The sequence below is a fragment of the Coregonus clupeaformis genome, chromosome 13 (assembly GCF_020615455.1).
Source record: "Coregonus clupeaformis isolate EN_2021a chromosome 13, ASM2061545v1, whole genome shotgun sequence".
NCBI lineage: Eukaryota > Metazoa > Chordata > Actinopteri > Salmoniformes > Salmonidae > Coregonus > Coregonus clupeaformis.
The window spans coordinates 30,356,571-30,380,054 of NC_059204.1; the positions used below are offsets into that span (position 1 = coordinate 30,356,571).

At 43.6% G+C, this 23,484-nt stretch overlaps 1 protein-coding gene across 2 annotated transcripts in view; it reads left to right on the plus strand.

Annotated features, from left to right (window-relative positions):
• The window catches only part of LOC121580109 (rap guanine nucleotide exchange factor 6-like), a 168,016-nt gene extending 157,445 nt beyond the window's left edge, over positions 1–10,571 (plus strand). For both annotated transcript variants that reach the window (XM_045224327.1, XM_045224328.1), the window contains 7 exons: positions 617–793; positions 4,405–4,566; positions 4,883–5,008; positions 6,314–6,536; positions 7,507–8,063; positions 9,761–10,048; positions 10,502–10,571. In XM_045224327.1, coding sequence (XP_045080262.1) covers positions 617–793; positions 4,405–4,566; positions 4,883–5,008; positions 6,314–6,536; positions 7,507–8,063; positions 9,761–10,048; positions 10,502–10,524 — 1,556 coding nt within the window. In that variant the 3' untranslated portion in view covers positions 10,525–10,571. The remainder of the gene's footprint in view (positions 1–616; positions 794–4,404; positions 4,567–4,882; positions 5,009–6,313; positions 6,537–7,506; positions 8,064–9,760; positions 10,049–10,501) is intronic.
• The last annotated feature ends 12,913 nt before the right edge of the window (positions 10,572–23,484 follow it).

The window sequence follows — 23,484 nt, forward strand, 5'->3', positions numbered from 1 at the left end:
ACACATATAATCCAAAATGTTTTGGGGTTTGTCTAATCTCTCCACAGTAGTTATTAAACACCCACTGTAGTAGTACTTTCAGGGGAACAACACCTGACAACATGGGACAAATGGAACAAATGTGTCCCTGACAAATGGGACAACATTTCCTCGATTCACTTGGAATTAAGTTTTGTTCACTTGAGTGTTTATCTTGCCGTACACTGCCTCCTAGTGGGCAGTAGATGTTTCACATTCTGCATGGCCATACTGAGAGAAGAGGAGTTATGCCTTGTTTAAAAATGAATCAAGTGCTGTAGTAATATTATTCATATTCCCACAAATTAAAACAATTACTTTTAGCAAGAGGCCGTACAAATATACCCATTTCATTGATCTTCCTATAAATTTGTCAGACATTTCATTTTCCTGTCTGTGACCACCTTGTTGTCTTAGCTTCTTCTTTTTCCTCTCTGTGTTGACTATGTTTACACACCAACCCTCTGGAGGAACTCCTCTCCTGGTCAGGCCATTCATAGTGCTGCTGTTTCTGGGATTACTGTCTTTCTGCACGGGAACATAATAATCTTGCAGTGCCTGGTGCAAGATTAATTATTTCCTGTTTCGATGACTGCAGTGTCCAAGAACGTGAGTGAGCGACGGTCCACCAAGTCGGACATGTCTCCCGTGTCGCTGCGCTCGCCGCTGCCCGGGGGGAAGACCCAGAACCGCGTATCTCAGGTGCTCCAGGTCCAGGTGCCCCTCTACCCTCTACGGAAGAAGAGCACCACCAAGGACATTCACACCGCACATAGTGAGTCGCTGGAACTGTTACTCTCTTCTAGGATTGCAAACTTTCACAAAATCCCCAGGTTTTCCAGAAATCCCGGTTGGAAGATTCTTAGGATAGAAATAACATCAGAAGATATGCTTTGCTATACATTCAAGGACAATTTAGTTTGACTACAGTATCTGTTAGTCAATGTAAACATGTTGCATATTAGTGATTTTATAGTGAGTAAATGTTAAAAACAATATTATGATGTCTTGTGGGTGATTTATTTATATATTTTTATTAACCTTTATTTATCCAGAAAGTCCCATTGAGGTCAGAATACCTATTTTACAAGGGAGACATGGCCAAATTGATGATATTCTGTTGTAAAATAATGGTGTATGTACCCACTGTATGGTTCCCTCTCTAACAGTGTATGTCCCTGTCTGTCCCAGTGCATTCGGAAAGTATTCAGACCCCTTGACTTTTTCTGTATTATGTTACATTACAGCCTTATTCTAAAATGGATTAAATTATTTTTTTTCCTCATCAATACCCCATAATGACAAAGCAAGTTTTTGGAAACGTTACCTTATTACCAGAATTACCTTATTTAAATACACTACCGGTCAAAAGTTTTAGAACACCTACTAATTCAAAGGTTTTTCTTTATTTTTACTCATTTCTACATTGTAGAATAATAGTGAAGACATCAAAACTATGAAATAACACATAAGGAATCAAGTATTAACCAAAAAAGTGTTAAAGAAATCAAAATATATTTTATATTCTTCAAATAGCCACCCTTTGCCTTGATATGACAGCTTTGCACACTCTTGGCATTCTCTCAACCAGCTTCACATGGAATGCTTTTCCAACAGTTTTGAAAGAGTTCCCACATATGCTGAGCACTTGTTGGCTGCTTTTCCTTCACTCTGCGGTCCGACTCATCCCAAACAATCTCAACTTGGTTGAGGTCGGAGGATTGTGGAGGCCAGGTCATCTGATGCAGCACTCCATCACTCTCCTTCTTGGTAAAATAGCCATACACAGCCTGGAGGTGTGATGGGTCATTGTCCTGTTGAAAAACAAATGATAGTCCCACTAAGCCCAAACCAAGTGGGATGGTGTATATCGCTGCAGAATGCTGTGGTAGCCGTGCTGGTTAAGTGTGCCTTGAATTCTAAATAAATCACAGACAGTGTCACCAGCAAAGCACCCCCACACCATAACACCTCCTCCTCCATGCTTCACGGTGGGAAATACACATGCAGAGATCATCCGTTCATCCACACCGTGTCTCACAAAGACACGGCGGTTGGAACCAAAAATCTCACATTTGGACTGCAGACCAAAGGACAAATTTCCACTGGTCTAATGTCCGTTGCTCGTGTTTCTTGGCCCAAGCAAGTCTCTTCTTCTTATTGGTGTCCTTTAGTAGTGGTTTCTTTGTAGCAATTCAACCATGAAGGCCTGATTCACACAGTCTCCTCTGAACAGTTGACTTTGAGATGTGTCTGTTACTTGAACTCTGTGAAGCATTTATTTGGGCTGAAATTTCTGAGGCTGGTAACTCTAATGAACTTATCCTCTGTAGCAGAGGTAACTCTGGGTCTTCCATTCCTGTGGCGGTCCTCATGAGAGCCAGTTTCATCATAGTGCTTAATGGTTTTTGCGACTGCAGTTGAAGAAACTTTCAAAGTTTTTGAAATGTTCCGTATTGACTGACCTTCATGTCTTAAAGTAATGATGGACCGTTTGCTTATTTGAGCTGTTCTTGCCATAGTATGGACTTGGTCTTTTACCAAATAGGGCTATCTACCCTCCCACCTTGTCACAACACAACTGATTGGCTGAAACACATTAAGAAGGAAAGAAATTCCACAAATTAAGTTTTAAGAAGGCACACCTTTTAATGAAATGCATTCCAGGTGACTACCTCATGAAGTTGGTTGAGAGAATGCCAAGAGTGTGCAAAACTGTCATCAAGGCAAAGGGTGGCTATTTGAAGAATCTCAAATATAAAATATATTTTGATTTGTGTAACACTTTCTTGGTTACTACATGATTCCATATGTGTTATTTCATAGTTTTAATGTCTTCACTATTATTCTACAATGTTGAAAATAGTAACAATAAAGAAAAACCCTTGAATGAGTAGGTGTTCTAAAACTTTTTTGACCGGTAGTGTAAGTATTCAGACCCTTTGCTATGAGACTCGAAATTGAGCTCAGGTGCATCCTGTTTCCATTGATCATCCTTGAGATGTTTCTACAACTTGACTGGAGTCCACCTTAGGTAAATTCAATTGATTGGACATGATTTGGAAAGGCACACAACTGTCTATATAAGGTCCCACAGTTGACAGTGCATGTCAGAGCAAAAACCAAGCCATGAGGTCGAAAGAATTGTCCGTAGAGCTCCGAGACAGGATTGTGTCAAGGCACAGATCTGGGGAAGGGTAACAAAAAATTTCTGCAGCATTGAAGGTCCCCAAGAACACTGTGGCCTCCATCATTCTTAAATGGAAGAAGTTTGGAACCACCAAGACTCTTCCTAGAGCTGGCTGCCCGGCCAAACTGAGCAATCGGGGGAGAAGGGCCTTGGTCAGGGAGGTGACCAAGAACCCGATGGTCACTCTGACAGAGCTCCAGAGTTCTTCCGTGAAGATGGGACAACCTTACAGGAGGACAACCATCTCTGCAGCACGCCACCAATCAGGCCTTTATGGTAGAGTGGCCAGACGGAAACCACTCCTCAGGAAAAGGCACATGACAGCCCGCTTGGAGTTTGCCAAAAGGCACCTAAAGGACTCTCAGACCATGAGAAACAAGATTCTCTGGTCTGATGAAACCAAGATTGAACTCTTTGGCCTGAATACCAAGCGTCACATCTGGAGTAAACCTGGCACCATCCCTACGGTGAAGCATGGTGGTTGCTGTGGGGATGTTTTTCAGCAGCAGGGACTGGGAGACTAGTCAGGATCGAGGGAAATATGAACGGAGCAAAGTACAGAGAGATCCTTGATGAAAACCTGCTACAGTGCTAAGGACCTCAGACTGGGGCGAAGGTTCACCTTCCAACAGGACAACGACCCTAAGCACACAGCCAAGACAACGCAGAAGTGGCTTCGGGACAAGTCTCTGAAGTGGTCCAGCCAGAGCCCGGACTTGAACCCGATCGAACATCTCTGTAGAGACCTGAAAATAGCTGTGTAGCGAAGCTCCCCATCAAACCTGACAGAGCTTGAGAGGATCTGCAGAGAAGAATGGGAGAAACTCCCCAAATACAGGTGTGCCAAGCGTGTAGCGTCATACCCAAGAAGACTCAAGGCTATAATCGCTGCCAATGGTGATTCAACAAAGTACTGAGTAAAGGATCTGAATACTTATGTAAATGTGATATTTCATTTTTTGTATACATTTGCAAACATTTCTAAAAATAATTTTTTTAGCTTTGTCATTATGGGGTATTGTGTGTAGATTGATGAGGGAAAAATACAATTTAATCAATTTTAGAATCAGCCAACGTAAGAAAATGTGGAAAAAGTCAAGGGGTCTGAATACTTTCCGAATGCACTGTATATCTCTCTCTCTCCCCCTCATAGACTATAACAGTGTATATCTTCTCTCTCTCTCTCCCCCTCTCAGACTCCAGCTCTCCCCAGGTGATAAAGAAGCCTCCCAGCTCCCAGCTCAGCCAATTAGAGGACAGTCCCTGGATTGGGAGGAGGCCTGCTGAAGACACCGTGTCCACTGTTTCCTCCCTGCACTCCAGCCCCACCGTCTCGCCACAGGGCTCCCCTCGCAAAGGTCTACACCCTGGCTACCTCACATTACCTCTCACAACAGCATCTACTCCAATCCATACATTCATCTCACAACTCATACCCATAACTCAGAAACCAAGCATACCCATTCTTCATCGAAGGTTTGTACCTCACCGTCAGTACCCTCTATATATCAGCACCTCAACCCAGCATCCCTCACCCACAGTACATACACATACATACACATCTTGCTGTAGTCCTATTCCCTCATCTCACCTATCCATACTGTAATTTAGTGTCATCTTAATCAGGCACCTCAGTCATTCTCCCCGTCTCTCCTCTCCTGTGTTTGTCTACAGTGGGTGGCGTGGCCAAGCCCCAGCGTAACACCAACAGCCAGATGAACCGGTCTGGCTCGTCGTCCTCTCTGACCAGCGAGGCCACCACCAAGGCAGGCACGGCTGGCAGCCGCAGCTACGGCATAGGTGGGGCTCTCCTCCACAAGAGGTTCCTGCAGATGACCAGGCAGCACATCAGAGACAGGGAGGAAGGCAGGGACAGAGAGATGGATGTGCTGATGGAGGTGGAGACAGAGCAGGCAGGGCCAGGGATGATGAGCCACTCTGGGCCCCATGGAGACCCAGAAGCAGGGGCCGCAAAGGCCACCAGGCCAGGGACCCCCGCTCCCCAGACAGAGACCTCGACAGTGCCAGAGTCTCTAACCCCCCCCAGGCCCAGACTACCAGAGTCCCCCCTGAGGAAGAGGCTGAGGGAGCTGTCCCCGTTCAGGATGCTGAGGGAGAGGAGTCAGTCTAGGGAAAGGCTGGCTGCAGTGCTAGTGGCTAGGACACCAGTGGAGGGTCTGGGGCAGACGGGGCCCTCTGAGGCCCAGGATTGTAGCCCAGGACAGAGACAGGCTGAGCAGGTCAAAGGGCAGGCAAGGAGGTCAGCCAGCCCCAGCAGGGCCTTTGCATGGCTCTGCAGAGACCGACACAAGAGGAGAAAGACTATCTGACAGATTGACAGACAGACTGAGAAAGTAGCACAGTAGTCCCTGTGTAGAATAATGAACACTGAAGTTGGCTTAGAGGACAGAGACAATCTGCTAGACTAAGGAAGTACATTTTGTGGAAGTGAACTGAAGAAGTATGTTATGTGTACAGAAAGTTTTGTCATGAGTTTTCAGCAGTTCATTGAAAGATGTTGGTGAACGTTTTCATGTATTGTATCATACATGTTAGTGATGGTTCAGTCCAAGTTGATCTACAACGAAGTGAGAGTATGCATAATGATTTTAAAAGGCAGCTAGATTTAATATGCAGTATGATCTTGAGTTTTCAGAATGTGTTACCTAAATACTTAGATTAGAATTAGAATAGATTCAATATTACAATATTTGAAGACCTTAGATGTTGGACTGTATTTCTGACATTTCTAAGATAGTATAAGGTAAGTTAAGCATGTTGTATTCAAGAGGCTCCACAGGTCAACTGCAATGTGACTGTAAAGATGCTCCCAATTTCAACTGTTTTAACTGATTATTAGTTTTCTACATATGTTATTGATGAGCATGGGAGAAACTAACACTGAAAATATATATATATTTTCTATACAGGATTTCCATTTTTGAAATAAAAGAGTTTCATGAAACCGGTCCAGATCAGTGTTTGACATGCTGCTGATCTGTATGTAGAGCACCTGTAGTAGATGTTAGATCTAGTGAAGGTTGGTAGAGGCTGTGTGGATGACCACTTCTCCAGGCTGATCATCTCCTCCACGCTCCCCCCCAGGCTATGCCTTGATGCCTGCAGGGAAGTCAGACAACCTGTCCGACTCCAGCCACAGTGAGATCTCGTCCCGCTCCAGCATCGTCAGTAACTGCTCTGTGGACTCCATGCCTGCTGGCCCTGCAGAGGAGCGCCAAGGCATCAAGACCAGGGATACCACCGAGACCCCGGGCACCACCACGCAACTCACACATGCCAACTCTGACTGCAGCCAGCCCAGCACCAGGTAACACACACACAGTAACACTCACACACTCACACTTACACACACACACACATACACACACACACACACATCGTATACCTCCTCAAAGCAGACCCCCACCTCTACCCCCTCCCCTCCAAGCTTGGTTCCAATAATGTCCTTTGCTCATTAAAGCACAGTGGACAGGAAATCGTAAAAGGACCACTGTTTATCAACATCACATGTTTACTCACTCAGTCCCACATTAACTGTGCTGCCACTTTTATGTGGACAGCTTTTAATTCCAATAAGTAAACAACCCCCTTTACTGTCCCTCCAGGATGAGGCCTCCCTGGCATAAATATGATATACTTCTTGGTCACAATAATCTCCTTTTGTATCATATTTTATTACCCGGGAACCTGCTGCAGCGGCGGTGGCAGTCTGTTCATTAAATGTTGTTTATTTGAACTCCCGGCACGCTCCGTAAAAACCATTTAGGTGAATCAAACAGTGTCTGGTTAATGGAAGAGGAGAGGAGCACAACTTTACTGTATGGTGAGTGCAGTGATCAATCCTAAAGACACTGTGTGCTCTGCAGTGTTGTGAGACTGATTGGGATATTTGGGGATGGATGGTGGAGGCTACAGGACATATTAAACAGGAATAGTTCACCTGGTTGCTTTGTTGACTTGTCTTGCTTCTCCTTGTTTCATGTTGTCCCTGTCGTGTTTTTCTCCTGGGCAGTTGATTGTTCTTCTGTTTCATTGTGTTTCCTTCTCTCTCTTCCTATTCAGTTCTTCTGTTTCATTGTTTCCTTCTCTCTCTTCCTATTCAGTTCTTCTGTTTCATTGTTTCCTTCTCTCTCTTCCTATTCAGTTCTTCTGTTTCATTGTTTCCTTCTCTCTCTTCCTATTCAGTTCTTCTGTTTCATTGTTTCCTTCTCTCTCTTCCTATTCAGTTCTTCAATGTTTCAAACTTTCATTGTTTCCTTCTCTCTTCTCCTGGTCAGTTTGTCTTTGGTGCAGGGCCAGGTGACGCAGGGCTCCACCTTCACCTCCTCCATCTCCACAGAGGAGCTGACCCCCGACCACGCTTCCCTGGACAGTGTGGTCGACAGCGGGCGGGGAAGCTGGACCTCCTGCTCCTCCAACTCCCATGACAGCTTCCAGAGCCTGCCTGTTCACCTGCTAGGCCTGGGGGTTGGCCGACCCCCTGCCTGGGACCACCTGGCACCTGGGGTCTTTCGCCACACCCAGCTAGCAGGGCCTATAGCAGAGGTGGAGGCTGGGCCTGCCGGGGCAGGGGTAGTGGGAGCACCAGTGGCGTTGTCCGGGGGAGGAGAGGACGCCAAGAGGCTCTCCAGAGACCGTTCAGAGCTCAACCAATCACGGCAGAGCTGGGCCTCGTCATCCTCGCTGTCTGACACCTATGAGGGGAACTACGGCACAATCAAACGCCGCACTGCAGACGGCGCCTCAAATGCCCCTGGGGAGGGGCACGACGCACCCCAAAGCACAGCCCCCATCTACAAAACAGTCACTTCAAGCACAGAGAAAGGCCTCATAGGTGAGGGTCCACTGTGTGTCTTCTCCTTCACCTCTACTGTACTGTGGTGTTAGTGTGTAACTGTAAACCCCACTTGTGACATGCTGTGTGTAGATGGGTGTGTGTGGAGGAACGACAACAGCAGATTTCTACACTTTTTTTCCCCCTTATGGCTTTTGATGCACTCACTTTGGCTGGCCACCAGTCTCAAAACCAGCTGTGGCACAAAATGCTTCAGTTTATTCACTCATGCTGCGTGAGACTGTCCATGGAACTGCAGTATAGTGGGATTCTGTAACCGGGCTCCCCTGCTTGTGCTATTTGCTCAGCTGCATTTACTACTACTCTACCACATACTGTATTCTCCAGCTGGTCTACTTCTCTAACCTGTGAATCAGGCTTTTCCTGTTTAGTTCATCTTCTGTAATGCAGCAGAGACTGTGTTCTGTAATGCAGCAGAGACTGTGTTCTGTAATGGAGCAGAGACTGTGTTCTGTAAAGGAGCAGAGACTGTGTTCTGTAATGGAGCGGAGACTGTGTTCTGTAATGCAGCGGAGACGGTGTTCTGTAATGCAGTGGAGACGGTGTTCTGTAATGCAGCGGAGACGGTGTTCTGTAAAGCATCGAAGACGGTGTTCTGTAATGCAGCGGAGACGGTGTTCTGTAATGCAGCGGAGACTGTGTTCTGTAATGCAGCGGAGACGGTGTTCTGTAATGGAGCGGAGACGGTGTTCTGTAATGGAGCAGAGACTGTGTTCTGTAATGGAGCGGAGACGGTGTTCTGTAATGGAGCGGAGACGGTGTTCTGTAAAGCATCGAAGACGGTGTTCTGTAATGCAGCGGAGACGGTGTTCTGTAATGCAGCGGAGACGGTGTTCTGTAATGCAGCGGAGACTGTGTTCTGTAATGCAGCGGAGACGGTGTTCTGTAATGCAGCGGAGACTGTGTTCTGTAATGGAGCAGAGCACAGCAATAATGGATGTGTCCCAAATGGCACCCTATTCCCTATAAAGTGCACTACTTTTGACCAGGGTTTCCTATATACTCCTTATTTAATGCACTACTTTTGACCAGGGCCCATTGGGCTCTGGTCAAAAGGAATGCACAGGGTGCCATTTGGGACGAAGCCTATGTATCGTCCTCTGACTGGATGGACAGGAGGATTAAAAAGTAGGTCCGGGACAATACCAGTATCACTATATGTTTTCCATTGCAAATCTAAAAAACACAAAGCAGACCACACTCTTTGGTCCTTTTAAAAACATGTTGTATGTAAAATAGTGTGCTATAGCTTGGAAAATAAATTAATGTGACTCTGGATGACAACACGTTTGTTTCCAACATTAGGGCTGTTTTCCTAAAGAAGTTAAATCTGCTTTGTGTTTTGTTTCCTTGTTACGATATTAACGAGTATCGCGATACTGGTATTGTCCTGGCCCTATTGAAGAGCAGTATAGTACAGTATAGTACAGTATAGTACAGTATAGTACAGTACAGTATAGAACAGGCCAAATCTGCTGCTGCCATTCATCTCACACACCAACCACCTGCCTGTCTATCTCTTTATGTCAGTGGTTTAGTAGCTACATAGTGGTGCTGAAACATCTCATTGATTTATTTTCTCCATTTTTGTTTCTTTTCTCCCTCCTTCCCTCCCTCCCCACTTCATCACTGTCACACCTCCCTCCCCTGTCTCCTCCCCCATTCCTGGTGGCCAGTGTATTGTGTAACCTCTCCCACCAAGGACGATAGGTACAGGGGACCTCCCCCCACCCCTCCAGGATACCAGGGCCTCACCCTGGTTAATGGACGGGATGGAGCTCCCCAACGGCTCCCCCACTTGCGGCCACCCGACTATAGTGTGGCCCTGCAGAGGTCTAAGCTGCTACAGAGCCCCGGAGGCCTGGTGGAGGCACGGCGCCTGGGGGTGAACCACCACCACGAGTCCCAGGGCCAGTCCAGGCCAGCCAGCGTCTGCCTACAGGGCCTAGGGGATAGTGAGGATGGTACGTGGAGAAAGACAGAGACCAGCCCCAGCCAGGGACAACATGGAGGACTATAGCACCAGGCAGCCATGTTGTAGTAGACTAGACTATACCTCAGGGCTCTCTGTGATGCTGCTGGAGTGCTGGAATTACCTAGTTAGTGGCAGAGTTGGGTTTCCTGGCAGATGGTTCACCATTGAAGGGTTCTGATTTGGATGTAATCTGAGCCTCAGCTTGTTGGTGCTTTTCTGCCTGTTATCAACAATAAGCAGATGAAGTCACAGTATAGAATGTTAGGAATGGTAAAATGTCTCTAGTTTGATGCAAAACTAGCTTGACACAATTTCACATGAGCCGATAACTTAGCATACCATTATGTCTTTGATACTGCTGTAAGATGTGCCTAGATGTTTTGTCTGAAGTAATTGTGTCTTCAGTGTTAGGTTAACTCTCCTCTCCTCTTATCTATTGCAGATGAGCAGGTGTCAGCGGTGTAGAGCTGGCTGGACGCCTGGACGGACACTGCAGGCCGAGGGAGGGAGGGAGGGAGGGGGAGGATGGATGAGGGAGGGAGGGAGGGGTGGTCTAAGCCTGCCATGCTGCCTCTCCTCTGGGCACACTCCTCTCACCCCTCGCTCCTCTCCAGGTCCTCAGTCTCAGCTGACGGCTGCTCGAGGCCAAACCAACGGCATCCCTTTTTATGCCATTTTAAAAAGGTTTTAGCAACTCCCCCGTGTGTAGACTCTCACTGCCTATAGAGCTGTATACAGACTGAGATGTGATGTCACGGTATATGGCTGAGGCGTTTGGGTCACAGTGCTTATGAAGAAGGGATGGACGATGCCCGCTGATCCCAGTGTCTTTTTAACAGTACCTCCATTTGCTTTTGTGCTCTCTTGTCCCAGGTGTTTTAAATGGTTTTTCCTCAGTCGATGCATGAAAACGAGCGTAGCTCTGAGAATATCCAGGATGGGAGAAAAGCAGTTGAGAAAGCAGAGATCTGGCAGTTAGGTCAAGTGACCACATATCTTTTAATTTGCAGTTGGAGGTGTGGGTGTGTGGAGCTCTAATTGTACCTTGTGGAGCTTCAACAGTATCTCAGGCCATTGTGTATGCTGCACTGCACCCTCATCCATTCAGACGCTCTTTCTTTGTGCGCATGTTAACCCACAGTAACATGAGGTACTTTACTGGCATGCTCCTGTCTGTATGCTCAATAAATGGTATTCTAAGTTGTTTTGATGAGTTGACAAACAAAAAGGTTCACTGCTGTAGAATAGCACCATGTTTTGTTATTTTATTGCAGTACAGTAAAACTATATTAGCACTGTACAAACATTAGTTGGTAAGCTTTAAATGCGAGGCATGCAGCCAACTGCCCAGAGTTGTTTACACAGATGCTTACAAACTTGTTTACAGGGTTTGTTTGTTACACTAGTAGTTGTCTATTGAATTACAAGCTAAAATATAAAAGTATTATGATTTCAGGTTAATTTGATATGTAAAGTATTTTCTATGCAGTAAGAATGTGGATGCAGCATAAACAACACGTGGTGTGTTTTAATGTACCTTTTCCATCTTGGCTATTAAGGGTCTTTTTTATCCTAATCTTGTTTAATAGTCAGGGCAACAAAAGAAAAAACAATGCTTGTCAATGGAACATTTATTTAAATACCAGTTTTGCATCTCCATTCCTTGTTCATAATATAGCTGTTTGAAAAAGAGTACATTTTGTAAAGTATTTTAAAGAATTTGCTTTAATTGTTTCTTCTTATTGCAAGCAAATGCTCATTATTTGTAGAGGTTTTAACCCTCTGGTGTTGAGGGTGAAACTGCAGAATGATATTGTCATTAGGGATATAACTGGAGTAACTCATTGGGATTATTTCCTTCAGATGTCTGTTCTTTATGTGACGCTTGTTGTTTTCTGTTGTTTTGCCATACTAAATAAGACTTAAAAATATGAATGGTAATATATATATATATATATATATATACAGTGCATATATAAATGTATACATATATTTTGGGTTTGTCATAATGTTACAGATCATGTATAGATGAAAAGAGTCCTCTATAAAGACTATTTTAATATTTTGTTATAATAAAATAAAAGATTGTGATTGCCCCTTTTCTGTCATTGGGCAGGAATCTTTTGAGGAATCTTTTTTAAATGTTGGTGCCATCTCTGCTCTCTGGATCTATTTTTCTGCTGTGTTTTGGTTTGTCTCCTCTTTATGCATTGTTGTATAGGTGTTATTGTATGTCTTGACTCTGCCTCCCTTACCTCCTGAGGGCTTCTGGGTCATCTCTGGCTGTAGCCTGCCGTGCTGAAAGAGTTTCCCTGAACATGTCCTCATCCAACGCCACCTGCCCCTCACTGTGAGCAGGGTCGCATTATGGAGGAGGCAACAATCTGTTTCTCAGACGTTAGAAATGTAATGTACAGAGCTGACATTATTCCCTTGTCTACATGATAGGGAAGCATGTATGTTCTACATCATCTATTTCTATCTGGAGGTTCTGTAATGTTTTATCCCACTGAGCGCAACCAGGAACAGAGCTTTTATCAGTTTCTACTGCTTTCAGACAACTGTGGTGTCATCCTCCCTCTCGCTGTCTCTCTCAGCACTGCGAACCCTGTCGTTATCTACAGGGCTGGAGGGTTCTATCATAGAATTTGAATGATACTGAATGATTCTATAGGTTCTATTACGCTCACCTTTGCACATTCCTCCTCAGAATCCTATACCATACAGGACCTAGTATTACTGTCCACCATCACCTTTGAGGAGAAAGCAGAAATGTGTATATACTGATCAAGAAATATAAGGAAATCAGTCAATTGAAATAAATAAATTAGGCCCTAATCTATGGATTTCACATGACTGGGCAGGGGAGCAGCCATGGGTGGCCTGGGAAGACATGGGTCCACCCACTTGGGAGCCAGGCCCAGCCAATCAGAATGGGTTTTTCCCCACAAAAGGGCGTTATTACAGACGGAAATACTCCTCAGTTTCATCAGCTGTCAGGATGGCTAGTCTCAGACGATCCCGCAGGTGAAGAAGCAGGATGTGGATGTCCTAGGCTGCCGTGGTTTGCGGTTGTGAGGCCGGTTGGACGTACTGCCAAATTCTGTAAAATGATGTTGGAGGCGGCTTATGGTAGATAAATTAACATTACATTCTCTGGCAACAGCTCTGGTGGACATTCCTGCAGTCAGCATGTCAATTGCACACTCCCTCAAAACTTGAGACATCTGTGGCATTGTGTTGTGTGACAAAACTGCAAATTTTGGAGTGGCCTTTTATTGTCCCCAGCACAAGTTGCACCTGTGTAATGATCATGTCGTTTAATCAGCTTCTTGATATGCCACACCTGTCAGGTGGATGGATTATCTTGGCAAAGGAGAAATGCTTTCTAACAGGGATGTAAACAAATGTGTGCACAACATTTGAGAGAAATAAGCTTTTTGTGTTTATGGAACATTTCTGGGATCTGTTATTTCAGCTCATGAAACATGGGATGAACACTTTACATGTTGCATTTATTGAGAGAGAGAGAGCGAGAGAGAGAGAGATTCCCTCTGTCTTTTGGTTATGTTGTCTAATTTAAGTATACAGCTGTTGAACTGTGTAAATGTCAAGACATTTGCTTTAACGTAGACTACAGCAGTCATCCATTTTGTCGATTGATTCTGATCTGTTTTGTCCGCTAACAATGTGGCTTGCCTATGCATGGCCCGGCTCACCGTGGTCCTCCCTCTGCCATTCAGGTCAGCTGATCATATTGATCAGGTAACAGTTTATTGATTGATGCCAAACCCTACCGGTTTACCCACTAGTAGACAAAGAAATAGCCTGCCCTTCACATACCGATAAAAAAAAAAAACTGATGTTAAATAGAACAGTTGTCCTCTAAACAACTCCTCAATCAGGAAATTCAGCTTCCCTGTGTGTCGATTAAATTGGCTGATTACTGTCACCAATGCCGACAGTACTCTCTCCAGATTTCCTGAAATGCAGGGAATTTATATTGAAATTGTATATTTTTCCTGCATTCATTTTAAGATGCTATAGATTCAACTCATACCATAAACATAACAGTTAGGGGGCTAAAGCCAATCCCACTTCAGACAGATCTGTAATGGAACACATACATAGAGGCTATAATGACATGTTAGTAGGAATTCATCCAAAGGCTACTTCCTCTAAGGTTGCACCTGACAAAACTGGCTTTCTCTATAGGCATTATTGAATAAGTCCTGTGCTTCACAACTCTTTCTGATCTCTGTCATATTACCTGGAATGCAATAAGTGAGCTGAAATGATGTTATGTAACTCAAAACATATAGGCATTTAGCAGAACTGCACAATTGTAAGCTTGACTGTAGCAATTGTACTGCCCAATGTCGGTTACAAAGGTATTATTTGGTATGTGGCTTACTTTGGTTTTGTCTTACACTTTTCATAGCTCTTGTACCTTATGTCTTTTAGAAAGACAATTATTTGCTTGTATGGTTTTTCGTATTTGAGATTGTAGGTAATTGTTATATTTTTGTTTAAGAGAATGTTTTAATATGCAAAAGTACATTTTATTTCTCCAAGTCTACTGATATGAATTTGGACAATAATAAACTGTTAAACGTTGTTTGTTTGTCTATTTGCTCTTGCAGTGTAAAGCTAATTAAGTGTATCAAAATAACTTTTCTCTCATTGTGAACAACTCACTCCACCCATTTAGCCTCATATTCAATCATTTGTGTTTTGAGCATTACTCTTAATCAATGCATTGATTTCTCTGTTCAATCAGATGGTATTACAGAATACCTATAATCTTATTCTAATGAGAACAACTCACATCAATGCAATGTGAATCTTGTTCATCTAGTCCCCTGGTTTCTTTTTAATTAGCCATCCTCAAGTATTTTGTGTTTTAGTCATCAGGAGGAGCTCAATCAGCAAATATTCTTAGTTCAGTTACTCTCTTTTGATAGAATCGATAAAATCTTTACACAGAGAAAGGCAAACACCTCTTGTTGGTATTTGAAAATCCTACCTCTTTTTTTCCAACTGGTCCCCCTCCTGCGATGCGCTATCTTTTTGGATCAGGCATTGGGCTGGGAGAAAATCATTTGGAGCACATGCTGTTTTCAAGGTCGGTCTGTTTTTCAGACAGAGAAGCGAGGCAGACAGAAGCGAGGCGTGTGTGGCTGGCTGTGCTTAGAGTGGGAGAAACACACAGTGATGATCTTTTTAGTTTTTAAGACACTCGTGTGTGTCTCAGCATGGTGTATCTCAGCATGGTGTGTGTGTGTATCTCAGCATGCTAGTGATTGAGATTATTTCATTTATGTTTCATTAAAGTTTTCATAATTTTCTATCTAATTCATTATCTGATTAATAATAAGGGGTTTCTGACCAGCATGTTAAACCGCACATTCAAAGTCTGCAGAAGTTCACAGAGAATTTATCAGAATGGTGAGTGAAAGTTCACATCCCAGCTGAGTTGGCTGGAAATTATTTCCAGAAAATTACACAAAATATGAATTATACATCAGAAAGCTTAACTTTGTCTCGTTGAGTTAGGTTGGGAAGTAGAGGGAAAAACACATATACTAGCCCTACATGGATTCAATGTGTGAAAACCCTTTCTCACTTTTTACTTCAAAGTTATAACTTGTCAGAAATGAAAGCTGTGAGCAGTGGTTAATTAACAGTTTGAGACCGTGGGGAACAGCATATTAGTGTTAAAATGAAAAACGCATCATCTTGGGTATAAAATCCCAGTCTAAGCCCTGACTGTGAGGCCTCCATTATATGAGATCATTCCATTCCTCTATTCCTCCTTTTCCTGTCTTGATGTAAAACATTCACATTAAACATGCTATGAACTGTATATTCTTCCTGGGAATGATAACCTCAGACCTGAGACCCAACTGAGGTTAGGGTTGAGAGACCAAGCTTCCCACCAGCCCTAACTCATGGGTTATCCGTTAGTGTAATAAGTAGTATTTGTCGCACTGCTTATTAGTGTAAGAGCTCATAGTGTGTCTCTTTGTTGGTGTCTCAGATCTATATGGGCCGTTCTGCCTCAGACAAGACTTACTCTCTCTGTCAGATGAACCTTAACCTTGTTAGGTCTGTCTGAGTGAGAAGGTAGAGGTAGTGAGTGTCCTGTGTGTGTTCCAGCCTTTGACCCTCTACCCTCGCTGTTGTCTGGACAGTGTTATTTATGTCCTGAATGTAGACTAATGTGGAGAGAATGAAGGGGACAGGGTGACTGGCCTGTAACAGGGGCAGAGGGTAGCCTGGTGAATTAGGACTATCCAGACAGCCAAGTGTTTCAGAGTAAGTTCTACTCAGCCTGAGTCCTAAATGGCACCCTATTCCCTATATAGTGGTGCACTACTTTTGACCAGAGCCCTGATATAAAGTAGTGCACTATAAAGGGAATAGGGTGCCATGTGGGTGTGGTGTTCTTCACAAGTTTGGCCTTGTCATTTTTCACCACCTTGTCCGGCGCTGCTAGCAGCCTGGCCCACCTCCTAGCTTCCTGTCCAGGGGGTGGACATCAAGCTGCCTTATGCTACAGAAACAGGAGATAGGCTCCTGCTCTACACTCAGAATTTGTTTTACCGAATTGTACTTAAAGGGGTACAAACGCTTGTCACTGTAGTGGTACCCTGTAAGCCAAGATACATCCATTGTACCATTAGTTATAGATACATAATTGTACCCTTGCAGTACCTTAAGAGCCAAAAGGTCCAAATGTGCAATTTTTAGGGTACCTTCACAGTGACAAAGCCGTTTGTTCCTTTTAACTGGCAAAAATGTACCTCTTCTCTATACCACTTCTGACACGAATGAAGCGAATTTGGGGGGTAGCCCCACCCGTGACTCAAACCTGGGTCCAGCAACTGTCAAGCCAACACCTTAACCATTACACCAGGAGGTCTGTACCTCTTGACAAGGTCGCTCAATATTAATTCCATCTCTTTATTGCCACATGCTCTTATGTAAGCCTTTATAAAGACTATAGAACTGGCAGTAGACATGCTCAAATTTTTACATAACCATAGACCCCTTAAACTGGTACAACAATTCCACTCACGGTGGCCAAACATAACTAACTGAAAGCCCACCCCCACTAAGCCACACCTCGAATGATTGTACCTTCATATTCAAAATAATGGGTTAAAAAATGTACCATTATACTAGATTATACCAGATTATACCTAAAAGGTACCGAACAGTACCATGTGAGATCATATGTGTACCTCTGAAGGTACATTGTATATATTGATATTTTTGTACCCCAGGGAACAATACTGTACCCTAACTGTACAATGTTTTCTGAGTAGGTCATTGGCCATTCTGGCTCGGACAAGGCTTTATTTTGTCCTGTGCTGTTAGTGCAGCTGTAAGGCTACAGTTGAGACCTTCCTCATAATAGCCAAATCCACAACAATGTTGTTTCCATCCCCACAGTATCTGGACACAGTCGCTAGGCTAAAAAAGGTCCATACAAAGTTAAAAGGGTAGTTCATCATCTAGTTGCCTGGAGTGGACTCCATTGCAGATACAATTTAGTGGAATTACGCTGAGTATACCAAACATTATGAACATGCTCTTTCCAAGACTGACTGACCAGGTGAATGCAGGTGAAAGCTATGATCCCTTATTAATGTCAGTCGTTAAATCCACTTCAGTCAGTGTAGATAAAGGGGAGGAGACCGGTTAAAGAAGGGCGCACAACTCAATATTAGGAAGGTGTTCTTAATGTTTTGTACACTCAGTGTATATGGTCCCATTCATTTGAGATTTGGTTCAGAATATAACAGTCTGTATGTGATGCTACTGATATCAGTGCTGCTTGTCTTGTCCTAACACTCCGCAGTAATAATAGTTGCCTAACCTACAATGTGCACCAGGGGGCAGTGGTCCTCTACAGATGTTCAGCTCTCTAAATATCAGCTTGCCTCCCAATAAAAATGGAAACTCTGGTTTTAATCAAGAATATGTGTGTAGGAGGATAATTTGGAAGACATATTTTCTGTGGGATATTGCCCTTCCCATTAAGTTGCAAATTGCCAAAATTGGTTTCTGTTGAAACAACTCCATTCTGACTTTGTTCGAGCCAGTGATTATATTTGTCTCAGTTGTCATTGCCCTTTGTGGGGTTTTGTACCTCTACAAGTCAGCGTTCACTCCAGGGAAATGGCCCTATCCTCCACAGTCATTTTAGTCCCTGCAGTTAATGGGGACTGAAGAGCATTTGATTTGACATTCCAGTGTGTGTGGTGTGGCTAACACTTTATTTTAAGGTTCCGTAATACACCATTTATAAGGCATTTATAAAGTGTGTGTTCACCATTTATTAATCATTACTCCCACATTTATAAACCATTTATTAGTAAAGTATTTTTGCTACCCCTAATGTAAAATTAGCGCTATTTATGCTTTAAAAATAATTTAATAAATGTTTTGAGTAACCAGTGTAGTTTCTCACAAAAAGGTGGGCATGCCGTGGGTAGACATTCCTACAGTACCTGTTAAAATAATAAGCACACAACACATATTTAAGGAAATATATATATACAGTTGTGAATAACTAGCTTACTAACATTTACAAATATGGGAGTAATGATTAATAAATGATGAGCATTCTGTTTGAAAATGCCTTATAAATGGTTTATACAACGGATGGGTCTAATGCTGATTGGTTAAAACCGAATTCCAGCCGGTGTCTATTACAGAAGTTACCACCGGCTAAATCTATGACGTTAAAATGCCTATTTACTCTGTTCCATCTGACTGCGCAAGCCACTGTTTCATCAGCCCAGCCAGGCGATGTATAAACTTGATCTCCACTATAAAAAGCATCTAGACATTATCTCACATTACTTTTAGACTAACATTTAGTTTTCAACAGCGGAGATTTGTATAAACCTTGCTCTCTGTCTATCCGACATTTGCAACATTGTTTCAATATTCAAATTCGATCTCCTGCTGTAGCATAGTAATGAACGTGTCAGGAGTTTGACTCCTGAACAGCTAATCATGGCTACCCAGACTATTTGCATTGCCTTGACTGTAAGTTAGCCGTGGTTGGCTAGCTACAAGCAAGAGATAAGAACGTTGCCAGCCAGTATGGCAATAGAACATTTAGAATGAACGACTGCGTCACGTCCATAGATACAGAACAAAAAGACTTAACGACTGGGTCGCGTCTCTGGCAACCGAACCGATAGAATGAACGACCAGCCGGCTTGTGTAGCAACCCTAGATTTGTGTCGGGACTATATCTTGTGGAAGGATGAAATAGTATTAATAAATTCATCAAAATATATGTTGGTAACCCATTGTATAATAGTGATAATGCCTCAAAGCCAGTGTATGGAGGATATATTGGCAAGGTTTCCCAGCCCTCGACTTCGTCTCGGGCCTAACAACACCGGTGCCAATATCCTCCAAAAACCGGATTCTCGGGCATTATAACTTATTTAGAAATGCCTCATAAATGGTTTATTACGGACCCTAAAAATAAAGCGTTACCTGTGTGTGTTTCGCTGTGTGCTTGTGTGTGTGTGTACGTATGTGCATGCCAGCATAAGTGTGTGTGATTTGTTTCTGTGTGTTTACAACCAGGGGTAGACGTAACTTAGTAAATGTAAATATGTCTCCCTTCAGTTAGTATGATATGTTACTTTTCATATGGTATGTATTAATTTGTGGATGTCCATCATCCGTTTCGTATGATACAGTACGTTACGAATTTCAACTTGTACAATATGTTGCAAATTTGCAATACGTATAATATGTTACGAATAGCTAGGTGGCTAATGTTAGCTAGGCTAGGGGTTAAGGGTTAGTTTCAAGTTTTATTAGTCGTATGTACGGGATAGGCATGGTATACATCGCCCAATGAAATGCTTACTTGCAGGTTCCTTCTCAACAATGCAACAACAATAAGAAATAATAAAATATAAGAATACAAAACATAAAGTAGATGGCTCAGTAGAATAGAATAAACATTTTAGCATAAGTATAATACAATAAGGCATAATTTATAGTCCAATATTTACACCTGTTTTGTAGAAGGGGGATGGGGGGGGGCAAGTGTTTAAATTGTGCAGTATAATAAGTGTCTGGTAGCAGCAGTTGTGATATGTGTGTAGCGTGTGTGTGTTGCGTGTGTGTGTGCATGAGTGAGTGAGAGCATGTGTGCTAAGGTGCAGAGAATCAGAGCAGGTGGTCAGTCCAGTTCAAGTGTTCAGTAGTCTGATGGCTTGTAGATACCAACAGGCTCAGAGACAGTTTCTGTCAGACCTCATGCTCCAATACCGTCTGCCTGACGGTAAGGGAGAGAACAGCTTGTGGCTGAGGTATGTGGGGTCCTTGGCGATGCTGCGTGCCTTTTCTCAGGCACCGTTTCGAGTAGATGTCTTGGTTGGGTTGGAGCACGGTCCCAGTGATGTACTGGGCCGTTTTCACCACCCGCTGGAGGGCCTTGCGGTCATGAATGGAGCAATTCCCGCACCAGGTCGTGATGCAACTGGTCAGGACGCTCTTGATGGTGCAGTGGTAGTATTTGGAGAGGACCCGGGGTGGCATGCCGAATTTCTTCAGCCGCCTTAGGAAGTAGAGACGCTGTTGCACCCTCTTGACAAGAGTGGTGTTGTTCTTAGTCCATGACAAGTCCCGTTGATGTGGATCGGGGCATGTTCCCTCCTCTGCTTCCTGAAGTTATTTTGCTGACGTTGAGGGAGAGGTTGTTGTCATGACACCATAATGCCAGTTCACTTACCTCCTCCCTATAGGCAGACTCGTCATTGTTGGTTATCAGGCCTACAACCTTGGTGTCGTCAGCAAAGTTGATGGAGTTGGTGTTGCGCAAAGCCAGGCAGTCATGGGTGAACAGGGAGTACAGCTGCGGACACACCCCTGGGGGGGCCCCTGTGTTAAAAGTGAGAGTGGAGGAGGTGTTGTTACCAATCCTCACAGCCTGTGGTCTGCCCGTCAGGAAGTCCAGGATCCAGTTGCAGAGGGTGATGTCCAGACCCAGGGCTCTGTGCTTGATGACGAGCTTGGAGGGAACAATAGTGTTGAATGCTAAACTGTAGTCAATGAACAGCATTCTCACATAGATGTTCCTCTTGTCTAGATGTGTTACAGCCGTGTGAATAGTGATGGAAATGGCATCTAACGTGAATCTGTTGGAGCAGTAGGCAAATTGGAGTGGATCCGGCCTCGATGTGGGCCATTACCAGCCTCTCGAAGCACTTCATGATGACCGAGGTGAGCGTGACAGGCGATAGTCACTTGGGCATGTCACCTTGTTTTTATTGGGCACTTGTGATTCGAACATGCAACCTTTAGGTTGCTAGACATTGGCATTATACGCCCACCCTTCCCGACCGACTTACCTCCTTTAGTTTTTGGCTTAAGTAACCTTCTGTTTTATGTAACCATACCAAAGGTAACATATGTGACCGACCGCCTTGATTCGGTCTAATGTAGCAAAATTTGAAATGGTGTTTTTTAAATTGGATAAATGCAGAGACACAGAGCTACAAAATGGTATATCTTACACTGCATTTAAGGGAACAATGGGAAAGTAATTCTGCTTTGAAAGTTGATAAACTTGTAATCTCACTTTTGAGAAAATGGCCTTTGAATGTTTTGGTTCCTAGTGAAGCGCTCTTCTTTGTCTACACCCATTCAGCATCATTCACACCCTCTTAAGCTTTAGCCCCAACCATCTCGTTTCGCTCTCGGAGCGTTCAGAGCGCACACTTGACGCTCTGGCCGATGAGTTGGGTTGATCCGAGCGTTCTGACCTCACAACGGCAGTCAAGCACCCAAGCTAACTGGCAAAAATTGTCTAGCTTGCTATTTACTTTCAGACACAAAATTGGGATTATGGTTCATTGTTTACTTCAGGATAACATGAAAACAGCCTAACCAGCTCTGCTGGCAACAATTTAATTACACTTTTTTGCCGACGTTTACTGACACTGGCCATATTCAAAGTGTGTTGTGCGTTCGTAAATTCATCAGTTATTCTGCACTCTGGCATACTCAGACTGAATTTACGAACGAAACAATGTGTAAGATCATAAACGTCACGTAACGTTAGCTAGCAAGCCAGCCAGCTAACGTTAGCTAGTTAAACAATGAACCATAGTGCCAATTCATGAAGTTACTACCCTGCATGAATCTGCTGGTAGCTAACCAACCAGGTTCAATGTTAGCGAGCTAACATTAGGCTCTAACTAGCCAAGCAAACGGCTCTGAGATACGAATAATAACATCATACACGTAACGTTAGCTAGCGAGCCAGCCAGCTAACATTAGCTAGTTAAACAATGAACCATAGTGCCAACTCATGAAGTTACTACCCTGCATGAATCTGCAGGTAGTTAACCAACCAGGTTCAATGTTAGCAAGCAAATGGCTCTGATATACGAATAATAAGATCATACACGTAACGTTAGCTAGCGACCCAGCCAGCTAATGTTAGCTAGCTAGCTAACAGTACACTTTAACTTGAAATGAAACTGCTTTCTGTCAAAATTAGAAACGTGTAATATCTGAAATGTAGTGTAGTGTCTAAACAGTTTATGACTTTGCTGATGTTTGCAAATGGTGTGTTAGAGGAAGTCTGTTATGTGGCGTCCTGGGATTGGTTTATGGGAAAACACCCATATTATGTTACATAGGGCATAGGATATAAATACCATGGTTGAAACAAAGGATGGAGAGGAACAACATATTAGAGATTGGGTCAGTTGTTCTCCAGATGTCTGCAAGAGTCTGTAAATTGGCGCTGAAATCTTTGGTATAATAAACTATTATAATCAAGGACTGTGTCAGCGGATTTCTTGTCCTCACAGCATAATTAGCATCGTTATTTAGATACCACAGAATGGCGACGAGGAACTTTGGGACGTGTTGCGTCTCTCCAGCGTTCCATTCATGAGCTACGAAGTTAATCCCGCTCAAGACGCCGGCACATAAGGTGAGATTTCTCACAATTTTGGGCGCTGGTCGGTTCGTTTGCTTATGTGGGTGTGTGCGCTGAGGAGATGTACCGTTTGAAAGACTTATGTGTGCACTTTGCTGTTATTTGCTGTGGGATAAGAGTCCGTTCTAAATTTCTAAATTTGTTTGCGCTGGTAACAACACAAACAGGGGCGAGTGTCTATAGGAATTGATAGTACTGGACACAGGGATATTTGGCTTGAATAAATTTCAAAAAGAATACAATGAAGGAATAAGGCCAGGAACTAAGGAAAACATTTATACTAATTAGGACGTCGTTGATCTATGGAAAGCCCTCAAACGAGGCGATCATTAGGATGGGCCGAAAATCCTGAAAACTCACTAGGTTGATTTTTGAGGTCAGTTCCGGGAACTGGTGTTTGTGGTAGATACATTCGGTTGCAAGTTACC